The sequence below is a fragment of the Aptenodytes forsteri genome, unplaced genomic scaffold (genome assembly GCF_000699145.1).
Source record: "Aptenodytes forsteri isolate BGI_AS27 unplaced genomic scaffold, ASM69914v1 Scaffold82, whole genome shotgun sequence".
Lineage (NCBI taxonomy): Eukaryota > Metazoa > Chordata > Aves > Sphenisciformes > Spheniscidae > Aptenodytes > Aptenodytes forsteri.
The window spans coordinates 9,999,693-10,026,765 of NW_008795490.1; the positions used below are offsets into that span (position 1 = coordinate 9,999,693).

Genomic DNA, 27,073 nt, shown 5'->3' on the forward strand with positions numbered 1-27,073 from the left:
TAGGCCAACGTGTAGACAGAACTTGATGGCCATAGCAGGTATTCACTACAGCTGCTCTCTTGTGGCTGGAGCTAGAACTAGACCTCCACATCTGCTGGGGGATGTACATGTTCCTCGCTTTTGTCAACTGGTAACTTCCTGGACTTCTGAATTAGGAGAGTCTAAGTTTTACCCTACCATAGCAACGAAATTCGAAGAGCACCAGGTCTGTAATTTAACAGTAGTCATGAAGCCAGTAAGTCACAGCTTTGTTTAAGTAAGACCTGGTTTGGTCACATCTCTTAAAAGTAAATGAATAGGAAAGATTAAGGTGGATTCAGCAGCGAATTATTATCTTTGACCACATATTATCAACTAGATGGCCTTATGCCTTTAAATCTGGGATAATTATGGTTTTCTCCAACAATATCCAATTACATGACGAATAACCTTGGCGTCTAAGGCAGGAACCTCTGATATGCGTCACTTCTTACCTCAAGAAGACTGTTTATCAGAGTTATCAGTGCTGGCTGCTGAAAAATCAGCCTGCTATTGTTACATTCCCATTCAGAGCACGCTGCCTTCCAAAACATCCGAGCAGACCTGACAGACTGACGGCTAGGAGTACTTTGACATACTCTACCAGAGGGAACTCCTGGGGGGAATAAACCAACTGCATTCATTGCACTTCCTCCTTTATAGTGTGTGATAATGTACCTGGGGAATGCAGAGGCAGTCTCTGCTGAGAGAGACAAAGCAGCAAATACATATAGGAAATCTTCAGTGCATATTTCTGATTTGCACTGATTTCGTTCCAGGTTCTTGTTAATGCCAGTAGTTGCAAAGTACAAAGACAGAAATGTCTTGCACTGGGAAAAAAATGTCTTTTATATACTGGGATCAATCACTCCCAAACACAGTGAAGCGTTACATTTCTGATTAGCCTTAGATGCCATAAGCAATAAAGACTGAAAATTGTTATTAGAACAACGGGTGTTATCCTTAAAATGCTTCCTAAGAATAGATTAAAAGGTAACATGAATGAAGTTTGTACATTAACATCTTGTACTATGTTAGAATAAGAACAGTCTCAGTAAAGCAGAAAAACAAGGCATGAACGTCATTACAGAATTGTTTGGGGTATTCTTTAATAGAAATAGCTATTTGATATATTATGTATTTAGCAACGTAGCTATATAATGTGCTAATTATCTGGGGATTTGCATTTACTATATTTAAATCTGGTTTAAATTTTGGGTTATTGCTTTAAAAACATCTACTGTTAGAAAGAAAAATTATCTTCCCAGCCCTTTGCCAGAAAAAGAGAAGCTTTTGACTCATGGCTAATAAAACTTTTATTAATAATTAAAGAATATTGGTGATTAGAAGCAGCCTACAGCTGCTATGCATGGATATTACAGATGAGACCTATCAGTCTCTGTTTCTTACTGAATGCGAGAACATGGCATAGGTCATCAAGACGTTAAGGACTAGATCCAAAAAATGTTCCTGAAACGGGATTTAGGAATTCCAGATAGGATTTTGTGCTTAAATCCAAGGGTAAGACCCTGAAAACTCCCACTTAGCTTTTGTTTGACATTGAAAATGCTTCAACACTGTGACTGGTGCAAATTTCTTGCTTTGCTTGCTTGCTTTTTAACCTTAAAAGCCAGTCGGTGTCTGAAAGATCCGAGTGTGAGCATGCTCAAAAGCACCTCAGATTGGGGCAGAGCTCAGAAGCCACTGCTGCTTTCATATTTCCATCCTATTTGCATCCAGATATGAAGCATTCATCTACTGGAGTCCCCTTGTGTTCACTCCAGTCGGCGTTCTCAACACGTGCGAGGAACAGGGTGCGGCTCATCGCAAGCTCTGGTGGTGACCATTACAAAATAGGACCAGGAGAAAAAGCGATGCCTTTTCTTTATGTAACAATAAAACTGCGCGTGGAATTTATATAGCAGCTTAGCATTTACATGGGTTATCCATAAAAGTGGGGAGGGGGGGAGGCAGATTAAATTTCATTGTCTGCTGGGGGGAATGCTTCTTCCACAGCTTGTAGCTCTCAGCAGAATGCCTTGCCTGCAGCATTAGGTGTGCTGAGCAGCAGCAGCCTGTCTATGCAAAAAAGAATTCAAGGTTCATTGTGTATGTGTGTGCGAGAGTGAAATGGCTTTGTAGTGTAATGGTTATGATGTGCACCTAGGATGAGGGAGAATGGGGATCTTGTCTATGCTTCACACTCTGCTCTTGCATTTTGTCACATGACTTTCATGGGGACTCCTGGTTCAGAGACCACAGTGTAGGAACGCTTCTTCAGTAGTGTGGGATTTTAATTGGAGCAGATTATTCTGTAATTTTAAAATTTAATTTATTTTTGACTTTTAAAGTCAGCCTTTTTTTTTTAAGATTTTTTTTTTTAATTTAAACTAGCTTTACAGTAGCTCTCTGTGGTTTAACAGTTGGTCAGGTGCTTGTGAGCCAAATCAAATGCAGGAGTGAGAGTACTCAAGTGAACGGGGACTGTTTGTCATTAGTTTGTTCATATTCTTTTTCTAATTGGCTGATAAGCTATATCCAGATGCTTTCAAAGCCCCACTGGGACTGGAGTGACTGTTTCAATACTTAATAACTATAGAAGACAGAACCTGCCAATTCCCTGTTCCAGTGTGGCTACTTTATTTACTGGATACATATTTGAGTTCCCCCTTTGAATTGACATTTGCACTTCTCAGGCACTCTGAGACTCAGACACAAATTGCTGTGATATTTTGCCTAGGAGAAATTATAAATAACTTGCTGCAAAGCCTTGCATTACACACCAGCCAACACTTTAAGGTAGCTTTATGAAGACAGGGAAAATGTAGGCAAAAAACTGTTCTACCAAGACAGATGCACTCATTTTGATGGCCTGGCTTTGGGAAACTTGATTAACAACAGCATTTTTGTTTTGTTTTGTTATGGTCAAAGGGTAACTGGCAAGTGTTTGTGGACCAGCACTCATGGGAGAAAGCAGCCTGGAACATGGGAGCAGGTGTTGCATTGGCCAACCTGAAACAGAGGGAGGATGACTAAACCCCTCCTTCATTCTTGTCCCTTGCCCAATTAAATCCAGTTTAGAGCAATGTGTTGCTACACGTTGCGCCAACAATTAAAGGGAATAAAAGACTGACTTATTATTTTACAACTGAAGAAGTCCTTTTTTAGAATACCGTAATAACTGCTCTTACGAAAGAGATGCCACAGGATCATCAGTGAGCAGAGGGCGTTAAGAGCAGAGTTTTATATCTTGTCAAGCAGACACCTCCTCCATCAGCACGACACTCTCACAAGCTACACAATAGCACTGGTCTACAGTTGACATAGGCACTTTCTACACCAGCTCCATCACTCCCATTATATCATCCACGTCCATGTGTTAATCCAACTCCATCTTACTTTATGTCAGGTAAGTTACTACCACAAAGCAGGGTCACTGCATTTGGGTAAAGATCTTACTTACTAGCTCTAAGTGAATAAGGTCAATCAAGAAACATGGTAGAAAACTGGCCTTTTGGCTAGAAAATATTTTTATCAAAAAGTTTCTGAATTCCACAGGGATTGTTTCTATTTGTCAGAGCAATTTAGTGCTCATTTTCTCCCACAAACAAAATTTCAGTTTCCATCTGGAAATATTGGATTCAGAGATGCCGTAGGAATTCCTCAGGTGAGCCTTAGCGCGTCTGTCTCATTATCCCATTTTCCTCTGTGACTGAGGTTACTCAGCCAAGCTGAACCTGCTGTGAGGTGCCACCAGGGACTCCTGTCATATGCTGGAGGAACTCAGCGAGAGACACAGTGATGCCCATAAAAGACTGAAGTGTACAGACCTTCAACAACCATGCCTGTTAAACGCCGCAGCAGCTTTTCTGAATCTAAAGCTTGTTACCAGCCAAAGGATTTCCACTAAAAATTATTGGATTTGGGTCTCAAGTTTTCTTCTTTTACTGAAATGTAATTACAGGATCTGATTTCAGGAAGACAATTTTTGTCAAACATTTCTGAAGAAACTCTTCCTCCAGCCAGCTTAGATGCATACTTGCTATCAAAGGCAGGCCAGTTTTTGAGTAGAAGAGAAGCAGGCATAGCAACAGGAGAAATAAAGACAGGAGCTGAATGATGGGCCCTACCTATGTGAACCTGTACTTCTGGTGTAGGTCCTACCCAGGGAGTTAAATGTGTCCATAATATGAGATCCTGCAGCACATCTTGTTACTCTTGAGGCAGCTTCAGCAAGAATATAAAAACCAGATGGACAAAGGTGCTAGTAGCTTAGTAATTCCTGCAGATGATCTTTCCATGTCGAGGAAGAAGCTTTCTGGCAGGACAGTGTTAGAGGGATTTACGCTGTTCCCTCTTCAGAGCCTGTTTTGCAGAGGGAGGGCCTGAGGCTGCACAGCTGCCAGCCTAAAACCTTTCTAGATTTACTACTGGAAATTCACTTAAAATTAAGCATCAGCGACTCCCTCCCCCAACAAAGATTAAGAACAAAAATGTCAAGTAGGAAATGTTCAGGGTGAAGAGAGAATTGTGGTGCTTCTAATTAAAATCAAAATCAAAATCAAACTCTCCCCCATCCCATCCTAGGATTTCAGAAAGCTTTCCAGCACACATCTGCCTCCAGTTTCCTCTTTGTTTATTCAGTCATCAATTATCAAGAGACTTTTTGTTTTGTCTCAATGAGCTGCACAATTCGAAGCAACTGTGGTATCTGAGATGGTTCTGCCTAAACCAAACACAGATTCCTTCATGGCACAGAGAAACTGGATTGGATTAAAATAAAAATATCCAAAACCAACAGAATTTTCTCTCTAAGCTGTTCTGAGGGTTATTATAATGTCATTTTTCCCCGTGAAACAAATAATACACAGACTTCAAAAGCCCTGAGTGGTGTTCTCAAACAACAGAAAATAAATGAGATTAAACATCATGATTTACGATGCTTCCATTCCTTCTTCTTAAGAAAAGGGAAATACGTTAATAATTAAAGTCACATGAACTCGGATTCTTTTGGCTCCTAAAATATTATGACATGCACTTGCCTAAAGAGTCCTCTAGGACAAATGTACAATGACAGCAATTGCACTTGTGCCTTGGAAGTGGTAGCTCCCTGGACATATTATTACCTCTGATTAAACCAGTGGATTAATGCCTGTTGTTACGCACTCTGCTGATAGCAAGAAATTACTATGGAGCATCTGCCATTCATCTTCCCTTTCCAGCTGAGCTCTGTCAGTGACTGCTATTGTTGCTACATCCTGTAGCTACTAACCGGGGACTCGAATAATTTATGCTACTCTTTAGCTTACCATCACATCCTCACAACTCCTTCCATAGGAGCAGTCTCGCGGCGATTTTAATTGACTATTCACAGAATGGCTGGGTGTATTGGCAACTCTATTTGAGGTTTCCAAAGCAAAGCAAAATAATACCAGTTTAACAACGATTTTTTGTATGGCAGATACTCACCCGAGTCTGTAAATCTAAAACACTGGAAAGCAATAGGTAAAGAAATTAGGTTCCATTAGAAAATCTTTGCAGGGCAGTTAGAGCTGAGGGAGGTAAGATTTCTGTCTTTTTCTTAGACAAGCAATGACCTGTCTCTTGACAAACGCCTGTCTCAATGATCAAAGTGCCAGAGCACATTCTGGGACTTGACAAAGTGCCCAGTCATGTACCTTAACTATAAATTTGTCTTCCTACTTTCGTATAAACCTGAAATACAGCTCATGGAGTGAAAATGCACAGCCTTCTTTTTAAGATGGTGTTCAAGATTTCATACCGTATTTAGTAACAAAACCAACAATAAGACAAAAGTACTTATATCTGTATGGGCTATCTTTACGTGCTGTTGTCTAACTGAAAAGAACTCTCTCTTCTTCTGTCAGCATGGTAATGTGTTTCTTGTTATGATAATGTTATACAATTCTGATGTCAGTTTGTTACACTATTTTCAGACGGAGAAGTCAATTCTAGGCCACTAGTCCTTGCTTTCTTCTAAGAAATGTCTACTAATAAAGTGTATGATGCCAGTATTTCTGAATTCCTTTCATTAGCACTCTCTGTTATAAAATGAAAAGATATTACAATATTAGTCTTGTATATGCATGAATAAAAAGTGAGGATCTCACTATTGTATGTCAATAAACAAAGCTCTGGAATATTAAAAATGCCTTTGAATTAAGTGTTAAATTAAATTTGCTCTGTATTAATCTATAAACTCAGTGTGAAATCCTGACCTAGAGTTAAAACGCATTTTACCTTATGTTTCAAAAAGAGTAGTATTTCACATTGGACTAAATCACATTTGCCATTCCCCATAAACCTGTCCTCATTTCAGACTGTAAGACACACGCCTGATGAAGTTTTAGGTTGCATGCACAAGTTGATGGCACGTGTACTGGAAGCAGGCAAACAATATCCAGGAAAACACACACTTACAACCTGTCATAAATTACAATTTATCTACATCCTATGCATCCTCAGTTAAACCTTAACTGAGCTGAATACTCCCGAAGGCCATGTGTGGGTACAGAAATCTGCGTGTTAGAGCAGCTGTTGGGTTGAAGTCACAACCGGTGTTGACTCTCTGGCGAGGTTCACAGAAGCAGGTAGCACAAGAACAGCAGATTGGTTGAGTTAAACAGCCACAGCTGAGGCCCCCACGTCTGCACTTTATATGCTTTGGAGGATTTGGTTTGTACTACTTCTAATCTATTTCCATGGACTAAATGTCTAGTAGCAGCTAGAATGCAGTAGAGGTGTTCCCAGAGCACGTGGCTTGCTCTATTTCATGTGAAAGTAATCCAGTTTGTCTGTTCTGAGACTGCTCCGTAATGCAAACCAAAGTTTGCAGTAACTTGGGATAGCATCTCAAAACCACACTCCTGATCTGACCTAAATCACTAATGTAGACATACTCTTTATAAGGAGGAGCTATAGAGTACCCTCCTTAAAAATTTTACCATGGGATGAAATGTGTATTTAAAATGTTATGAAAATCAAAACCATATTTCACATATTACTGGCTGAATTTAATCTTCATATCCAAACATCTCATGACACAGTCAAGATTCTACCACAGGACAGTGTGATCACCAGGCCAATCTGGACCCCTTAAGCATCTGAAAAATCTTTTATCATGCTTTCAGTTTACTTTATTCAACTAAAATTCAGGAGCTATGCAGATGTCAGAAAAGGTCCTGCAGCTATGTCACAGGGCGAGAGAGAGAGAAATTAAGATTTCACAAAGGCAATGAGGAAAAGAATTCAATTAATAAAAACAATTTGCTATCTACGATACTACAAATATGCTGAAAACTTAGAAATTGCTCTTATATTAAAAAACAATAAATTATCTTACAGTTGAGGTTGATTAGCCTGATTTTCTATTATCCCCCATACTTTAAAGTTTAGAGCTTTGAACACCATGAAAATCAATGCCTGTACTCCAGGAGTAAGATTAATCGCCTCCAACTGCTCGCATCCACACTTCAGTTTCCTTAGCAGTCAACAGGGAGAAACAGGCACTCCCTGAGCAGAGTTCCTCGGACCAGTTTTAGACGTCTATTTTGCAATGAGCTGAGTCTTAAGGAAGTACCTCTTTCTCATTCTTTTCAACTACAAAAGGGAAGATTAGATCATGGCTGTAGACTTTAAAAAAATTTTTTTTACAGATGTTAACAGGCATTCTGTCAGATGAATCGCATCCCAACTATCTTCAGCATTATTTCATCTGCAGAGTGAGAGGAATGCCCTATAAGGGAAATCCAGTAGGAGCACTCTCTGAACTTTTCTGTAAGAAATGCAGTAATCTCTTGACATGGCTATTTGAGATTCAGAAATTCTGTTTCTTGTTGCTAAATCGAGTTCCTGTAATTTACTACCAATATTCATAGTCACACTCCATGATATCATAAGCCCAGAGCCTCAAGTATTTGGATCAGATCAGGGCTTGAGCATGCACAGTGCTAGACGCTGTCACCGACCCTGGCATGGGAACATATTTCAGCCTATGCATTTTTGGCTTCAGTGAGAATATGTAAATACGTGCTTAAGTAGTTTGATGATCAAGGGATGATCTAAGAAATCAACTTAATGCTTTAAGAAGTATGAGACGTACAAGAAAACAACAGATTATCATTAGAAATGGTTATTTATTAAAAAAAAAAAAAAGAAAAAGGAAACTAAAGCCCTCAAAGAAAGCTAGCTACCCAGCTGGCAAGGCCAGAAGCCAGCAGGTGTTTGATTTTGTGGGTTTTTCTTTTTTATACTAAAGGTGAAAAAAAATCCTACAAATAATATACTCCCAATCCTCAGTAAGAATGGTAAAATTATTAACATTTCAGAACAGCAAAAATTTTTAGCTCCAGAATACAATGAGACATCCTTTACAACACAGAGCAGAGAAGAATATAGGAAAATGCATTCTTAAGCTGAGAAGTTTATGAACATTTACAGCCAGGAACTGAGTTCTTGAAAGCACAGGAATTCCATGGCTTTCTCAGACATAAATCACTCTTACTAAGGGTAGCTACACAGTAATCTATTGCAGAAACTCTGAAATTGCAAGGTATCACCAAGTAATAGTTAAAGAAACACAGATTAATTGCTAGAGATGAGCTCAAACCTCAAAATATAAATTTGAACCATTTAAATCTAAGTTTGGAAATTTTACATCTGTAGATTTTATTATGCTGTCATGAAGGGATGGCTGGCTGTAAAACTGTGGATAAGTGTTTTCTTCTCCAATTTGGTCCCATTAATAGATCTAATAATTGTTCCTTTCCCCCCCTTCCTATTTTCTGAGAGAGCATTATTGCAGCAGTATGGTTAGTCACAGCAGTTTTCTGTACAGCAAGTAATTTGGGTGAACACATCCCTCTCGTAACAGTTTGGACGAAGAATATGGGAAATTACGTGAATGCAGTCCATGTTTAGGCACGAGGTTAGGCACGAGGAAAAATCAAACTGTGAAGAAGCAAACTGAATAGGCACTTGAAATCTTTTTTCCAACAGGGGATCAGCAATAACTCATGTGACAAATACCATGAAATAAGATATGAGATCATCTTCAGTAAATCAATCAAGCAACTGTTTCTCTGCTTTATCTCAGGGCCTAGTTAAAAAAATAAAAAAAAAAAGGAAAGGTCTGGGAAACAAAACTCAGGATTCTCCTTGTCTTACATGTGTGTGTTCCCCCCGATGGGGTGCAAGTCATAGGCCTATTTGTTATCATCCTGGAGCCATACCCAGCATTTTTCCTTGTGCAGGGTCACTAGATGGAATAGAGAGCACCTAACCCCAACCTGTGTTGCCTTTAGTTTGGTGGCTAAGAAAAAAGTGGGTGCTGTGGGTTTTAACTACTTAAGGGCAATGAAAGCCCAGAATTCAAAGTTTAAACTTTCACTAGATTATTACATAAATGGGCAGCAGAATGCAATCCTTCTGTCTGCAGCATGCTTTGGACAAAAAGGGAGGTACTTCTTGGCTTTGCACTGCACTAAATTTGCTAGCATTTGTAGCCATGCTTTGAGTGCCACTGCTGGATAGGACTTACAAACCTGTGTTTTTTCTAAATGTGATATGTGGTGAGATTCTCAGCCAAGTCAAAAAGCCTTTTTGAGAGAAAGAGAAGCTGAAGAGTCAGGGGTTTGGGGTATTTTTAGTTGGGGGAGGAGGGGCTCTTTAATCATCTCTTGAGCTTTGGTATCTCAAGTGGATCCCGTGGTCCGAATGAATGGCTTTTGTAGATGTAGGCAACACAGTAACTCTCCCTTCTAGGGAAAGCCATCGTGGTGTGTTTACATCATACAGATGGTGTCAAATCCTCATTATTGCGTTCTCTCCAAGCCCCCTGACACCCCCATTTCTTTCCTGCACCAAGCTCAGACATAGGATAAAACTATATATGGTTCAAATTGACGTTTAAGCCATAGAAGAAAAACAACCAGAAATTACATTTAGAAAAGTGTTTTATATGCGTACTCAAAATGCCAAGGCCAGTTTTTGTCTCCTTCAGCACCCTTCTGAAAGGTAGAATACTGCAAGACAAGTGGTTTCAGTCTGACCTGATTTACAGGACAGAACAGGATAAACAGGTGGTCACTGTCACTCAGCTACCAGGCTATATAATTACCTAAAATAGTAATTAAATCAAAATTACTGCAATAATAAGATGGTATTAGAGAACTGCTCTTTAAAATATACTGAGGGCATCAGAATTTTCAATTTACTTTATCTATTTTATAGTTTCTTAACCAAATTAATCAAATAGTCATGAAACTAGAAGATGGATTTGATATTACACTGGCACAGGTTGCCCAAAGAGGTGGTGGATGCCCCATCTCTGGAAACATTCAAGGTCAGGTTGGCCGGGGCTCTGAGCAACCTGATCTAGTTGAAGATGTCCCTGCCCATGGCAGGGGGCTGGACTAGATGACCTTTAAAGATCCCTTCCAACCCAAACTATTCTATGATTCTAATGAATCTATTTTACATTCTTTGTGGTTTTGGGCACAAATGTCATGATAGTAAAGACAAAGAGTTCCTACTTGTTTAGCATGAAACCATAACACAGTGATGAAGTGGCACAATGACGGTGTGTGTACACTGTAAACTCCTTGACAAAGGAGTCTTTGTTGCGGCCTCATGCCCACCCGTTTGCCACTTTCTGTCTCCAAGCTACACTCAAAAGTAGGCAGCCTGGCATCTCAACTGGGGCCTTCCAGACAAAGCATGGGCTGATGCACCAAGTCTTTAGCCTTCTCTGTACCACTACAGCGAACAAATCATGAGCGTTCTTGGAGAAAACAGGTGAGATTTAGAAAGTATTGCATTTCAGGAAGAGATGGTCAACTGGGGGAGGAGGTCTTAAGTGACATGAAGGAGCAATAAGCCTCTATTTTGATGGTGGTAAGGTCACAGAGATACCACATTTTTAATGTGTTTACAAGCATAGTTGCAATATCAGGAGTTAAGTCTTATTTTTAAATTGTGTTAATATACTGGAATGATATTTTAGGAAAAAAAGGAAAAAGTGTTAGAAGTTATTTGAAAATCTCTACCTTTTGTCTACTCAACTGGGTAGAAGAACTACACTTCCAGAAATCTTATCTACACCATACTGTTCTCATCAGAATAAATTGTTGGTAGAGAGGCTTTCATTGGCAGCTACAGCATGAAACGTAAGTGAAAAGCTTATAGCGTGGGCTTATATGTTTAGATTTGAATTTATCTACATTAACAAGATATCAAAAAGAGACATCGTGTTTATCTTTCTGTATTCATTCACACCATTGCTTTATAGTGGAAAAAAAACCTGCTTCCCTTCATCCAGTGTTGCAAGCTGCTCATGGAATAGAAGCCTATCTTTTCGTAGCAGACGTCCTAAGCCTCCCCTCTCCTACTGCTATAAAGTTCTGAGTAATCCTGACGGGCAGCATAGCGATGAGTGTAGATTTCTTGCTAGTCACTGTAGATTTTAGACTTTTTTCCGATAAACATATTGCTTAATTTTACTAAGATTAATTCATGTGCTTATTTTCATATCATTTGCACAGATAGAATACTTAGTCTGCATAAGGTCAAGCGCACGTGTAAATCTTCGAATGACTGGGATATAAATAGTCCATATATGTGGCTATTTAGAACACCATTGCTCATGCATGCCTATCAGTTTCAGTAAAAGTTTTGCGTGTGCAAGAGATACAGGGTTACATTTCAAATGATGTCAGTGAGGGCTCCAGAAAGCTTTGCAAAGCTGCAAAGCTTGACCAGTGCAGAACCATTTGAATAGCTGCCTCATTTCTTTTTCTCCCTCCACTTCAGAGCAAATTGACACGTTTAACTGCTCTTCAATATTTGTTTTTCCCACTAAGTTATTTACCTGATAAATCCTATCCCACTAGGTTATTTACCTGATTAGGTTTCTCAAAGTAAATTTAATAGATTTTTTTTTCCTTTCCCAGTGAAGGTGAGTTCAACAGTTATGTAAGGCAGAGGCCAGCCAGCCAGAGCCTTGCCAGTACCCCTCAGTCCTGGCTTTCAACACAGTTGTTATTCCAGTAATGTCTCTCTCTCTTAAGTTGCAGCTGCCAACTCTGTTCAAATGTGTGGTGGTTTTCTGCTGTGGGCAAAGAGCCACCAAGACTGAAGCTGGATCCATGAAACTTATTTCATGGCCAAATGCCGATTCCTTTAACCATAACTCTCCATAGGTAATAAATGGTGGAAGTATGCCACAAAGCAGCTTTTTTTGCAGGGGGAGGGAGGTAGGCACCTCTCTGTGCTGGAATACGAAAAAGTTTGTTGCCCCAAAGCAACAAAGTTATGTTCTAGTAGTCTGGGGAAGAAAAAAAAGGTGCCACCCCCAACCTTTTTTTTTTTGGATTGCTTTTTTCTTGGATGAATTTTAAATGGCTATTTCTGAGGAAACTACTTTTATTCCAAACAAGGATTCATCTGTCTGCTTCTGCAATGATTAAGCCTGCACCAAAAGGGAAACAAAACTCACCCACATTATTCCTGTCTGCATGGAATTTACAATAATGAAAAGAAAGCACCTCAGCCATTTGCCATGGGGCGTCTGGAAGGCTTGTGTTTTCACTTACTAAGTAGCTCCTTAAGGAGGGCAATTCGCATTTCCCCTGGAAAAATGTCTGCAGACAGCAGGGTTGGCCAGCAAGAGATGTGACCTCCTCAAAATCTACTCAGTGTTTCAGTAAGGAGTAAAGACCAAATCTGGTGGTGGAAGACTGGTTACTAGAGTAACAAACTAGGTAATTTGCTTTTATCATACATCCCCCTCACGCCACTGTCATCAGTAAGGTTGCACAGATTAAAACTGGTGGGATGATTTAATTGTGTGTGTGTTATGATGAGTGCAGCTGCCTACTTTCTATACAGCAGATATAAGGATAACAGTCTCTATTCTGTATAAACCAGTATTTATTTCTACACTCAAGTTTCTCTTCTAGTTGGCAGACTTTTTTCCTTCTGTACTAATCTTAGAGCCTGATATGGGAACATTATTCTTTCCAGGATAAATTCATAAAACTCAGTGCTCTGCCATGTAGAGGTTACTGACTTAGCTTTGGATGAGCTAGTTAAGATGTGAGAACCAGTTAAGTTGCCTTAACTTTGGACTCTTCCAAGCTAGTATGCAATTCTTCCCAGCAGAGTTAATTAGCTGAGGCACCCAACCAGCAATTTTCACAGCAAACTAACCCAATTATCTCTGCATGATATGACATTGTGTCATGTCTGAGCCCAGAATTTGTCTGTCTACATATGGGAAAAATTAACCACAGGTTGTGACATTGAAAATAGCAGCGAGCGCTCTAGGGAGAGAGATAGTTCCCTTCTGCCCTTCATAATATGAATATCTGGACCAATAACCACATAGTGAGTACTCTGCTATATGCTCAATTTTTGCACCAACTATCATTTTTTTAGGTCAAAATCATTATAAGTAAAGGGCATGAGGAGCCCAGGGTTCTAACTTCCAGAATGTAGCATAAAGCAAAAGCTTTTTGACATCCAGTTCAGCATTATCTAGCAATTTTGTCATGGTCGAGTGCCCTCACTAACTTGATAACAGCTCCAATTTAAGCAGCACAGTGCAGATTTTCCACCTTGCACTGGAAGTGCTGATGAGCTACTGGTGGCTCCAGAGGGACTCGGAGATTCAAGGGAAACCTCTGACAACACACTTTTATTGACAGTGTGGTATTTTTATGACCTGAATTACTATACTACCTCAGCTTCTTATTGTACTTACAAATTTATTCTTCTTGTTCCTAAGAAGTGAGGAAGCACTTCTCTTCCCATTTTTCAAAGGACAATGGATGTGCAGGGATGTTTAAAGTCTTAGCCAATGCCAGGCTCAAGAAATCTGTGATAGATTTAGGATCTGAACACTGATCTTCAAAAGGCTAAGGTGGGCCACACCTTCTTCTGTGACAGTTACAAAAGTTGTATTGCTTTAACTAGTATAACATATAGAAGTGTAAAGAAACAAGCACAATATAAAGCATCACACTTGGATTATAAATATCCATCACTCCAATGCTGAAGGATGAGGCACTAAACTGATTCTTTTGCTCTTAACCTCAGGTTGAGCAGTATCTAGTCAGTCCATTGAAAAGTTACCTACTTTTACTATAGCCATTGTAAGCGTTTAGGCATTTCTTTATTTCCTGCTTTCCAGCAGGAAGATAGGAATAGAATAAGATTTTCACTGCAAACCTCTCTTCTTCAACCTTTATAGAAAAAGAACCTCATTCACATAATCCATGTTACCTCAAGGAATGTGGACTCAGAGTAGCAAGCCTAGGTTTACTCATAAAACCCTTTACATTTGAAGCTAACCCAGAACCAGTAGTATAACCTAGATACAGACCTTTTCTGACAAAAGCAGCTGTTACCATTTTAGAGTACTTCTTGATAATGTACAGTTCCAAGTATGGACTGGTCTTATGTCAAAGATCCCTGAAGAAATACAGTCAGTACTCCAGAATCCTGTGTTTCTTTTCTTACTAAGTAATTATCCTCTTGCAGTTGCTGGGACTTGCCCTCTAGATTTCTGTCAGCACTGTGTCACTGTTACAGTAAATGACAGCACGACTGTTTTAGCACATTTTAAAGACCGTGCAGTCAAGGAAGATGCCCCTGTCTGAAGGAACGTTGTGCTTTGTTCACTAGTTACGCCCACAGACGTTATAATGTCAGCTTTGCATTGATCAACTTTGTGTTTCGTTCTCTTAGAAATTCAATTCCCTTGTAAAACCTGAAATTGGACACTACATGATGCATTCAGCACAAAGTCTTAGACCTTTTAGGTTGCATGATTTCTGGCTCCTGCTCTTCTGTACAGAGTCCAGTGTGAAAGGAGAGGTACCAGAATGGACACCCTCTGGCTTTACAGCACTACCAGAACCGCACACATTTCTGTGATAAATCAAGACAGTGGAGATTGTCTCCAGTATCAGAGTATTGTCTCAGAGCAACTGTATAATGTTAGTTTCTACTTCCCATACCTCTTACAGAGCCAGTTGTGGGATATCCACTTGCACTTAGAATAACCTCAGTTCTGTACATGATTTGGGATACCTTGGGGTGAAATGTAATATCCTATATTATATATGACACTACAGTCCTTAATTTGTTAGAGACACTGAAGAATAATAATAGCAGGCGAAATATTTTTAAATACAAGAGATGTAACCTCTGAGAGCCAGTCACACCTTTGGCATGACCCCTTGGAGTCATTTTTACATTCCTAGCAGTTTCCTTACAGAGCACAGCATATGTTCTCGTTCTTGCACATGCATATACTACAAGACTTAGGTAAGAATATATGTAATGGAAATAAGATCTTGTTCTGCTCACTGCTCCCTGCTCCTAAAGAATCATTTGCATTACAGATGATGCCAAACTCCCAATTTTGGACTGACTTATTATAAAAATGCCAAACCAAATGATGAATCAACCTGTGCAGACGACTTTCATCTTCAGGTAATTTTTTTGTTCTCAACTACCCCACCCCCACCCCCCTGCTTTTTTTTGTGCCTAATGGATAATGACATTTGCATCGATATAACTTCCTTAGAACGACAGTATTAGGAACTCAATTGTATTTAAGCTGTAGATTATAATTGGCATGATAAAGGATCACAAGTGTATCTTTTCTGTCAGCTTGTTCCATTAAGAACCTCTAACCATGGATCATTGATGTAACAGATCATTACGGCCCATTGTGTCAGTTCATCTGTTGGGATCTGTGCACTATAAGCATGACAGATTTCCTCTGCAGCAATTATAGTCTATTGTGACAATAGGATTTAATGAATATAAACAACAAACCACATAATCTGTTATTACAGAACACAGCTATGCACCCAGATGGGAATTAAGTTCCTAGACGTTGCCAGTTGCAGTTTTTAAAATTGTGACTATTTCAGTCTTCATGTTATTAGATGCAATGCTCTAATTTACAGCATACATTTATCTCAATCCTGGCAGGTGAAAGGTCTTCAGCATTTAAAGCCTAATCTTGCAAGTGTTCTGTGATTTCATTTTTTCTGAGTAAACATTATCTTTTGGGTTTTTAGACACTTACTCCCTGTCTTTTGCTGTGATACTAATCGTGCTGTTAATGTTTCAGCACTAGCATTGAAGATGAAACAAGCAAATACAATAAAATTGGTCACAGAAATTAATGAAACATAGCAGATCATTCCTGTATTGTTTCCAAAGAATAGACACTTCTGCTTAATATTAATTTTTACAAATGATGGGCAAAGTGCTACGCTGGTGCAAATCTATAAAATCACAATGGTTGAAATTTTGCTGATTGATGCAGCTGAAGGTCTGACCTAGAGGCATATGATATATATTTGTGAAATTGATACTCTTTTTCAAAGCACATAAATGCTCCTTTACATTAAAGGTGTGCAGTCTACAAAAGTTCACATTTTTCCCAGGCTGATTTTAAAAATCTGGCTTGATTACAGAGATTTTCAGCTTTTGAATATCAGTTCTGGACTTGAGTACCTCAGAGATTACAGTTACAGTGTTGGTACAGCTCTATTGTCATCTATGTAGATGGGCACTACTGGAATATATATATATATATACACACACGCACACTTTGTTTAAGTAATTGACAATTCACCATAAAGAATAAATTAATGTGAATCACTGCAGCCATTATCATGTACTTTAGAGAAGAAATCCCCAATTAAACATACTTCCACATATTTGTATCAAAAGGGGAAAAGACTCTTACCCTTACCTAGCATGCGAACACATTTGGCATTCTGGTCAGGACTATCAAATGAGATTTCCCCGCACCTCTGAAAAAAAAAAGGATATATTTAGTTAAAGACTCTGTGATAGTATCCCTGTCCTTGTCCTCTGGTACCTCTGTTTATGTTTGGCACTAGAGATGTTCAGAGACATGTTTAAAACGTCAAAATCGCAAGATTTTCAAGTAGCCAAAGTGTGAGGAAGAATTGACATTGTTAATGTGCAAAGATGGATCAACACTGTATTCCAAGATGTTCGCCAAGAAAAACTTAAGGTAATGCCTATTACCTTTGTATCTATGGCTTAAGCAACTGCCTGATCCATGTTGCTGTTTGTTAGCATCAGACCCAATTATACAGGAGGCCTCATTTGCCACTGGTAGACATTGCAGCCCTCTCCAGTATACTGATTTAGTTGTCACATGGCTGCACCCTAAGCAGGACCTGCAAAATGATCCAACTGAAAACAAAACAAACAGCAATGCTGATTCAATAATTTGTATTTCTGTAAAACAAACTTATTTAAAAAAATGCACAACTCAAGATATTTATTAAGGAAAACTGTCACTTCACAAAATTTGAACTCTCCATAACACCTATGAGTAAAATTGCTTTTTGTAAAGTGTAAATAATTTACATCTCTATGCTAACATGTTTTGTTAATGAAAAATAATATTCACATGTACATACATATTATGAGGGCTGATGTTCTGTCCCTATACAAACCCAGTGAAGGAACATCGTTAGAGTTAGGATCAGAATACAAAAGTGTTGGGTTGTTTTCAAAGATAAGACATCATTTTTGAGTCCTTCATGCAGACAGGCATGTCAATTTAGCTGCCAGGAGAAACATAATTGGTGTGGCTCATGGGTCTGATCCAGCTCCGATTAAAGTCAGTCAGTGTACAGATCCCACTCACTTCAGTAGCAGTTGCTTCAGGTGCTACAAAAAAGATTCAATTTTGTATCACTACACTCAAAGCTCATGATAGGGGCTTAAGGATAGCCTCATATTTTATCGGTAAAAGTGGTCCGTACTTCCTTATCTACATATTTCTGGTTTTGGTATCTATGACCAAACGGGAATAAAAGCACAGTGGTTCAAGTCTGGAAAAATCACTGGGAGCTATCCATTTCCCTTCCTTTTCTTTTCTCTCTCTTTCTTAGGCAGTTTCTCCTATTCAGCACCTATGGCTTTCTCTCTTATGTAAGACAAAGTGGTTAGTACTGTCTTTTTCTCTTTTTTTTTTTTGTTAATAAAAGTGACATTTGCAGCAAATATTAAAACCGACAAAGAATCAGGTAAGTAAAAAACGCCAGAGCTTCAAAGAAGATGAAACACAGCAACAGTGTCATAAATGAACATCACATTTGGAACTCACTATTTTAAAAATAGCCTTCACCTCCCTCACACCGAAATAAACACAAACAAACAAACAAAAGCCCATCTCCCACACAGAGTCTTTTCGTGTATCAGTACATCTAAAAAGAGAAAGCAGACGTGCCTGTATTAACCTTCCTAGGTGGGAGCATATACTCTGAAAGATTGCAAAAGAAAAACAACACCCATCATTTCAAAGTTAATTTTACGAATGCTCTTATACCAGCTCCCTGTCAGGAGACACAGAAATTTGCTATTTATTCTTCTAGGAAGAAAGTTAAGATATGGGTATCTTTTCACAGAAATCTCCCAGCGTCTTCTTCGTGACCATAAGTATACTTAGACAAACACAGATGTAAGAAAGCACGTCAAAATTCAGTGCCCACCTCACCCCTGAATTTCTGCTGCTCTTTGAAAACCTTTGGTTATTTTTTATTTAGTCCCTCAGATGTATTGTATGTTCCAGACATATTTATATAAACATCACATTTCAGGCTGGCAAATGATGTCTTACAATATGTAACAATACTCACCAGTCCTAGTGTTATGAAATTGGGAAAACGGCTAATGTTCTCCAGAGTCCACTAACATCCCACAGGACCCATTATGATGATGGATGAACTCTGAAAACTTTGCAAATAAGATTCAGACAACTGTATACAAGTTCATAGCCTTATCTGAATTCCCTTAACCCCTGCAACCCACAGAACTGGCTGAAAATCATGCTAGAACAGTCAGCCTAGGAGATTTTTCACTACTACCACTGCAGCCAGAAATACCAGGAGAAAAAGCTTCTGCAGCAATTTAATTTCTGATGCCAGTAAAAGCTCATAGGTACACATCAATGGGATGAAAAGTAGGCTGTTACCAAACTGCTCAGAGCATCTGAAAAAGACTTAGTTGGATCCTGGATGTGTAAAGTGGCACAGAAAGGCAGCAGGGATTCATTTTTGCTCTTTCAAAAAATAGAGTTGTTTGGGCATTTTTGCTGTTAGCAAATGTTTTCCATGAACAAGAAGTAAGGAATGACTTCAGGATTTAATCTTTAGGATTAAACTGAGGCTTTGCCACCACTGCTATGAATTGCTATGAATTCCTGCCAGGTTTGGAGAAGCTTCTCCTGTCCTTTTCCTGTTCCGGCTTTTTGGTTTGGGTTTGTTCTGCCTGCTTGTGTATCGGGGCTGGTACTGAGAGATGAGGCCAAGAGTCTCTCCAGTCCCAATCCATTTCCAAACTAGTCCCAAAGCAGCTGCTCATTCTCTCCTGAAAGTTTCTAAGTTGGCTACAGAGTCGCTACTGGATCCATCAGAGAGCAGGAATAGGAATTTGCCATTAGATGCTGGTTATTCTACTTTTTAATTTCAACCAGTCAGAAAGCAGAGAGAGGAGGAAGAATAACCCTGGACATATCTGCTGTACATATGCAGACCTATTGCACACGTGTAGATCATCACATACGTCTGTTGGGAAGCTGAGAGAGAAATAGAACATCTCTTTTAAAGACTGGCTAAGCAGCCTCTAGAAGCTGCTGCTTATAAGCAGCACTAGCTGTATTCATAGGAGTCAGGTCTGGAAGAAGATATCAGTTTTCTGTTCCTGTTTTAGAGAAGTAAGAGTCTCAATGGTGAGCTGTAAAGACCAAACATATTATCCAGTTAGGAAGAGCAATGAACTCAAACAGGAGAGCTGCCTCTGAACTTCATTTCTTGAAATCTACGATGAGGATGGATTCATAGTCCTGACCTATATTTGAAGCTCATTAAAGTTCCAAGATTTCACTCTCTAAAAACATGTTAAATCATATTCTTGGATCTAAATCATCCCTGAGTTTGGGATATTTTAAATCTCAGTTTGGGCTTCATGGTTAGGACTACTACAGCCCTGGCAGGACTGGCTCTGCTGTATGTAGTCCTGGATGTTGGGCTGGTGAGTTTACAGAGGCAGCCCTGCTGAAAATAATACTACCGGTTTTCACTTCCCCTGAGGTGAGAGAGGATTTGTTGTTGAAAATCTTAAAACACTGCTGTGTTTGGAAGTGGTCAGATTTAACAAAGAAGTGGGTAAATACAAATAAAATTCACCCCTCCAAATCTTCACTATACCTTCATATCTCTTGAATCACTGAATTCTGGACTAGACTGTGGGTTTTTTTTCTCTTTCTGGAGAAGAGGAAAGCATAGTTACTTTCAGTTAATAATATTTTCAGTAATACAGATATATTTCCACATAGGATTGCAGCCTGCAATTCATTATGTGAGAAAGTATTTATATTTATGTAAGAAAATGAATTAATAAATTATCTACTCTCAGCTCCCTTTTTTGAGATCAGATGCATGCCATGATGCTGAGGCTGTCACACAAGCTGAAATGTAGTAAACTAGAATGGGACTCTCAAGTCCCCCATGGAAAAAGAGACCGAATCACGGAGCGGCTGAAAGTGGAACTTAAAAAAAACTTAAAAAAATGAGAGAGTTGCTGTTAGAAAATAGGGATGAAAGGACACGATATTCAGAAGAAATGTGACAGGAACTCAGGTCCTTTGATGAGCTAAGTAAACTGGAGAGCTTGAAGCCTGCCTGGTTGGCTATGATGGCCCAGTACCACCTGTCGGAAAAGGGAAATACCGTATTACACAGGCACCATCCTCCATAGCAAAAGACTGCTGGAGGAGGGTGCTCTCAGGCAAGATGACCTCTTTGCAAGATACTATGAGGAGTACACAGGAAAACAGGAAGTCTTTTGCAAGGAGCCCTGTGCCAAAACAGTGTAAGTAAAACTGCAGAAAAGTAAGGCACAACTGGCAGAAAAAAAGTTCATGCAGAGAGCAGATGGAAAATCTACTCTAGTCAGTTGTACTAACGCAGTAATGCATCTCATATTACTTCTCCAGTATTATGTGATCATTCACAGGCTGGGTTTCCATTTCCAGCATGCCTGGGCTCACACCACCTGCATTTGAGGATTTGAGATATGTAGGAATAAACAGGGTGTATATACCCCAGACAGAATATGCCCTTAGGTTTTTTTTTTTTATGTTGTGGAGAAAACTGTATGAAAAAAATATTTGTGAAGTCGTTCTATTCAACTTCTATCTGTATGGTAAATGAAAGCATTACACATTTTAAGAAGAGAGATGCAAATCAAGTAGTTGAAATAAATAGGGCTAAATTCTTACCTATGACAAAATTCAGCAAGTAAAGATCTGAAAGTGTTTGTCATCATGAGAATTGCAGTAAGTGGCATGTTAATGTTCTACTTATTAAATGCCTATAATTAACATTTAACTATTTTAATAATTTTAGAGTGTATGGTGTTTTAAAAATATAGTAAGAGTTTTTCTGGCACGAAATTTGAACATGCACAATTTTGACCTTTTTAAACTGCAGACAACCAAGTTTTGAAAAGCCAGCTTAGTCAGTTAAAAGTTTATTGGAGTAGGAACCATATTTATAGGCTTCTTCACTCTGTTCTGTTCTGTTCTGCACATCCTGGGTATGGTGTTCAACACATATGTCTCTTCCAACATTGCAATAATCAATGAGGTACTTGATGTACATGATCAGCCAAACATGACAATAAAGATTGGATAATTTTCTTTTTGCAGGAGGTAACAGGGATTATTATACCTCTAAATACAGGAGATGTGTTAATTGCACATCGATTGCATGCCAAATATTTTTAAAGAATCCCGCTGATTTCTTTCTTTAAAGTAACCTTAAGTTAATATGCTTTGCTCTTACCAAAAGTAGAAAGAAGTGGTTTCTACATAAAAATATTGTTTGCTAAAAGAGTTTTTTCTTTCCTTTTTTTTTTCAGACTACTGCATATAATTTCACATTCCTTTAGAAATCAGAGTTAAAAGATATACTCATAGCCACAACTGATTAAAAGAAATTAAGGCAGAGCAAACAGCTTCTCTGCTTCTATGAAAAAACAGATGATCTCAGAGGCAAAAAAATGCTAGTTATTCGTATTTCTATTTTCCTATTACATTTCTTTCTCCGTCACCTTTAAAAAGTACTTGAATAAAGTCCTCTAGTATGTAAAAGCATCATTCTAATTGCCTAAGGATTTATAGGTGTAAAGTCTGTTAGTGTGAAAAGCAACACTACTTCGTAAGTCTTAGCAATCTTTTATAAAAACAACTAGCCACTCATATAAATAGCTGAAAATTAAGGGCAATATTTCACAAAGAGTCAGGCCACATGATCTTCATCTTCAGGCTGCCTGGGAGGAGATTTAAGGTGGATTCATCCTGAATGCTGATGAAATATCAGAGTGTAGGAACTGTAGGATTTCCAATGCCTTGTTACACTTGTGGTATTTCCAGTTCTGTCTCTGCTCTCTGGCAGGGACAAAAGAAAGGACGGGAACTACCAGAGCAGACTGACATATGTAATCTGACCTGCCTGCAGCCTTTTCACAAGCACCTCCCCCAAAACCCGAATGCTGGAAATATCAGAGTGTAGGAACTGTAGGATTTCCAATGCCTTGTTACACTTGTGGTATTTCCAGTTCTGTCTCTCCTCTCTGGCAGGGACAAAAGAAAGGACGGGAACTACCAGAGCAGACTGACATATGTAATCTGACCTGCCTGCAGCCTTTTCACAAGCACCTCCCCCAAAACGAAAGCCTTGTAATAATATCTGTTAGTGATTAAATCAATGTTTATGTAAAACAAGGAAGTTCCCTACCAGTACTCTGCGTAATCTTGAGATGCACTTAAATGTCAAATACTTCTGAATTTTGCTGAATCTTTACCCATGGTCTTTGTTGGCCTTAGCAAAGGAAATTAAGCCATTGTTTTTATTTGTTTGGAGACAAAAGCTTTTCTTCTCTATATCACACCTTATTTTAAATTTAACAGACCCGCATTTTCTCTGGAGTGAATGATTGCAAAAAGCTCACCCTATTCATATGACCTTGAATTGCCAACTCTCAATTCTTCAAGAACTTTACTTAGCCTTTCTTACATGAAAATATGTTATAATGAATACAACTTGAGAATTGCATATGTAAACATTCCCATTGGTAGTGAATACCACTAGAATCTTTCAGCTAATGAAATTGCCCGAGATCTATAAAAATTGTGATTGTTTATGTATTACCTCCCCCGGCCTTATTAACAGTTCCCGTAATTATTATAGATAAAATCTTGTACTTACCTGAAAATTTAGACCTACATTTGGCAAGTTAAGTGTTCCGCTAAATCGGGCTGCAAAAAAGTACACTTGTCTTGAACTGGTATGTATTGTGTGTATGCTCACCCATTTATAAATGTGGTGTAATCACAGCATACTGACAATTGCCTTTAAAATACTATTAGCAGCCAGAATGCTACGTTTGCTGCTCTTCAAATTACTACTATTACATTGCAACTATTATATTGCAGCTATACCGTATTTCATGGATAAAGTTTCCAGCTTCCCTATTTAGTATCAGAATTGAAGCATACTTAAACTGAAAATTCAGGTTCTATTAACGTCTGGATGATTTTCTGCAGAGTAGAATAGCTATGTCTGGGCAGACTTGTTTTGAGAGTTCCTCTCTCTCCAAGCTTTCCCAGTGAAAGAGAAGGTTTCTCTTCCCTCCAGGAAGTTAAAACACATTGCTCAAGTAACCTTTCAACACTGTCAGTGTCAATCTCCAGCAGCACCTTGGCAGTGCACTCCATTCTGGAATTTACCATGCCGTAGACCTTCAGCTACTCTGAACAGAAGACACAGAAAAATAAGTAATTACAACTAAATTGAGCAATAATTCCCAACCAACTATTGTTGCCAGTAGTCAGCAGCTTGTTTGTGGGCTAAGTAGCCCGAGGTGAACCTTTAGCCAGTTCATTTTCTCACAAACCTGTGATTTACTATGGTTAAGAGTGGTTTGAAATGGATTAATGTTGCTGGAAAATGGATATAGCAGTTTAACTGCTTTGTTTTCTTCTTAAAGAACGAAAAAAAGTTTAACAGTGTGTGACTTCATTAGGGAGGCGCCAGTAGCCCTGACCCCCCTGAGAATCTGTCAGTGTTTCAATATGGCATCCCTACTTTTAAGTGTTTATAACATGGGCACTGGGAGCCAAATCTAGAATTACTAAGCAATATAACTGTTGGGTTTTAATAAGCAATAAGTCACAGTCGAGTGTGCATTAACAGGCGAGGCACAACTTGTAGGCATGTTCTGAGGGGGTGCCATCATCCAAGAAATGTTGAAGAGCAGACTAATTTTTTACTCTCATGGGATGAATCGGTATTACAGTTAATTTTCTAGTTTACATTTTAAAGAATGTAAAACATCTGTAGACTACGTAAGGGATCCTCCCACCACAAAAACAGTTCTAAGTGGGAGGGAAGATGGGCGGAAAATATCAATACTAGGGAAAAGGCAAATTTGTTGTCTATTTATTGTTGCTCTGATGTGAAACATCAAAGTTCTCTGTACTTAAACATTTTCTGGACCACATAATTGTCTTTCCTCCTCCTCTGAGTTGCAGAGCTGGGCTGTTCTCCTAGCTGCTTTCTATGGTCACTGCCATTTTAACTTTCACTTTCTACTGAAATATCTAATGAGAGGAAAACATAGGACTAATTTGTGAAAATTTAGGTCTCAACTTCAACCAGATGTTTTTCTCACTATTTCCCACTGATCTACTGGACCAAAGGAAGGGTCAAAGCCTCAGAAGTACCGACTGACACACCATTCTTTCCAAGAAGCAAATCAAAGGTCTGTGGGAGAACGAATCTCCTGAAGAGTCTCCTCAGGCTGTTCAGAGCAACGTGGGATGAATTTTGGCACCTGCTTATTTGTGTGTGCCCACTGCATACCGTATGCTTTGCATACAAAAGCGCAGTCTCAGGAAGGACAAGAAGACTGAGTGCCAGTAAGCCATCACAGGCATCGGGTTCCTCCTGCCTAAATAAGACTGTCTCCCTGACCACTTTCTGAGCCGTACCACGTGCCAGTGGCCACCTGCTTCTCAAGAGCTGGGTGTTCTTGGTTCCCTAAAACATTGGCACGCACCGAGGCAGTCCTGTTTCATCCTTTCCAGGATTTCATTTTTAAGGAATGGGAGTTGGTGACAACAACCCATGCCAAAAGCATACCAGCAACTAGGTAATGTGTTCACGAGTCCACTGCTTGCACTCACCTTCTGGCATAGATGCAGACTTAGGTAACAGAACTAGCACTGGACCAACAAACCATGTCGGAGAGAGTTTGAAGTCATCAAACAAACCTCAAAACATACATGTGGAAGGCCTGGTCAAGCAGACAGCTTCAGCAGAAGTGAAAATAGAGCACTTAGAGGCAGAAGGCAGGAAACTACTTTTCCCTAGTTCCTCATTTGTGCACCAGACACTGCTTGGGTCTGAAGGTAGTAGGGTCCCATGGATAGCTATACAATGACTGCAAAATTGGTCATGCCGTTAAAAGTCAGCTTTTCCCTTTCTCTTTTCTTGCTCTCTTTCTCTCCTCGCTCCTTCCCTAAGGTAACTGTGTTTGAGGTCTGCCATCCATGAGGGACTCTGCAAATAAAACTTTGTACGAACAAAATCCTTTCTGCAACACTGTGTCGTCACACAGTGCCCTAAGGAAACCTGGGCCCAACTGCTGTGCAAAGAGGACACAACCAAAGAATGGCCTCAGGCCTTGGTTTCATTAGCTGTGTAGATTATTTCAATGTGTCACAAGATGAAATCCTCACTTCAGACTGTATCTCCTGAGCTTATCACCAACCACTTACAGCTTTACTCCCAAATTTGATTCTGTTATCCTTTACAAACATCTTGAGCTCTCCTGCCTCGTACTTATTTTTAAACTCTTTTGCCACTATATGCAACTTCATATATAAGCACTATCTTCAATTGTTCCGTACCAATGGCCTGATACAAAATGTTGTGGGCATCTGTCCAGCATGTTACCAAACACATACTGTAAAAATGGGCAGGTATAGTGGTATTTTAGCCTATTAACACATGCTTCTACAGTCATAACTATCAATTAGAAGTACTCTTATATTAGTGCAGTTTAGAAAAGGAAATCAAACCAAAAAACTAAGTAACCTTAGCACTGCAAAAATGACTTGCAGAACTTCAAGTACAGCCAGCATACATCACATTTCTACATGCAGAACATATGGAGCTAAAAAACAGCAAGTGTTGTTTTGACAGGAAAAACTTGCATTTCAAAAATTGTCATATTAGACATTGGGGAAGAGCATTTTCTGCATTAAAAGAAAGTGTCATTGATACTAACATATCTTTTTGACAACTTTCAAAGTGGGTTTAATAACATATCTGGAGCCATACAAATGCCATTATTGTCAGGAAACATTTAGATGCTACTGCAATAATCACTATGAACATATTTCAGGTACACAGAAATTCATGTTTTTTGCACATATTAGTTACCAGTTTCCAAGGTTGCAGCCTTTTGGAGCAATGCCAAAAAGACTGATTTTTTCCCTGAAAATAATTCCCAGAAACAGAGACTTTCTTTTAGAGGTTTGGGTTTTTTTTTAATGTGTGAAAGCATCAGTTCAAAACAGGTGTATTGTTGGCAAGTGCTGCACAAAGCTGCTCTTTTATCTTCTCTCACTTCTCAACAGATTCTGGCTATAATCTCTAGATTATCTCTAGATAATCAACTAGATACTGCTTTTCTGGGTGGAAACTGAGAACTGTACTTCATCTGTAGAAGAAAAAAATGTTAACCTGTTAACCTCTTGTTGTCATGGGAATAATCTTACATTGCCTTTTGGCCTGGTTTTGCTCATATCTTCCACTCTTAGCTGCCAAAGTCAACACGGTGAACGTATTACTGGTGCAGTTTCTGGCATATATCCCCTACCCATCTGTACAAAACCAGACAA

General features: G+C 39.1%; 1 protein-coding gene across 1 annotated transcript in view; it reads right to left on the reverse strand.

The window, feature by feature from the left end:
- The window catches only part of PDE7B (phosphodiesterase 7B), a 177,556-nt gene that overhangs the window by 101,405 nt on the left and 49,078 nt on the right, over window positions 1-27,073 (reverse strand). Inside the window, exon 3 of the mRNA XM_009281484.2 lies at window positions 16,814-16,874. Within this exon, the coding sequence (XP_009279759.1) occupies window positions 16,814-16,874 (61 nt within the window). The remainder of the gene's footprint in view (window positions 1-16,813; window positions 16,875-27,073) is intronic.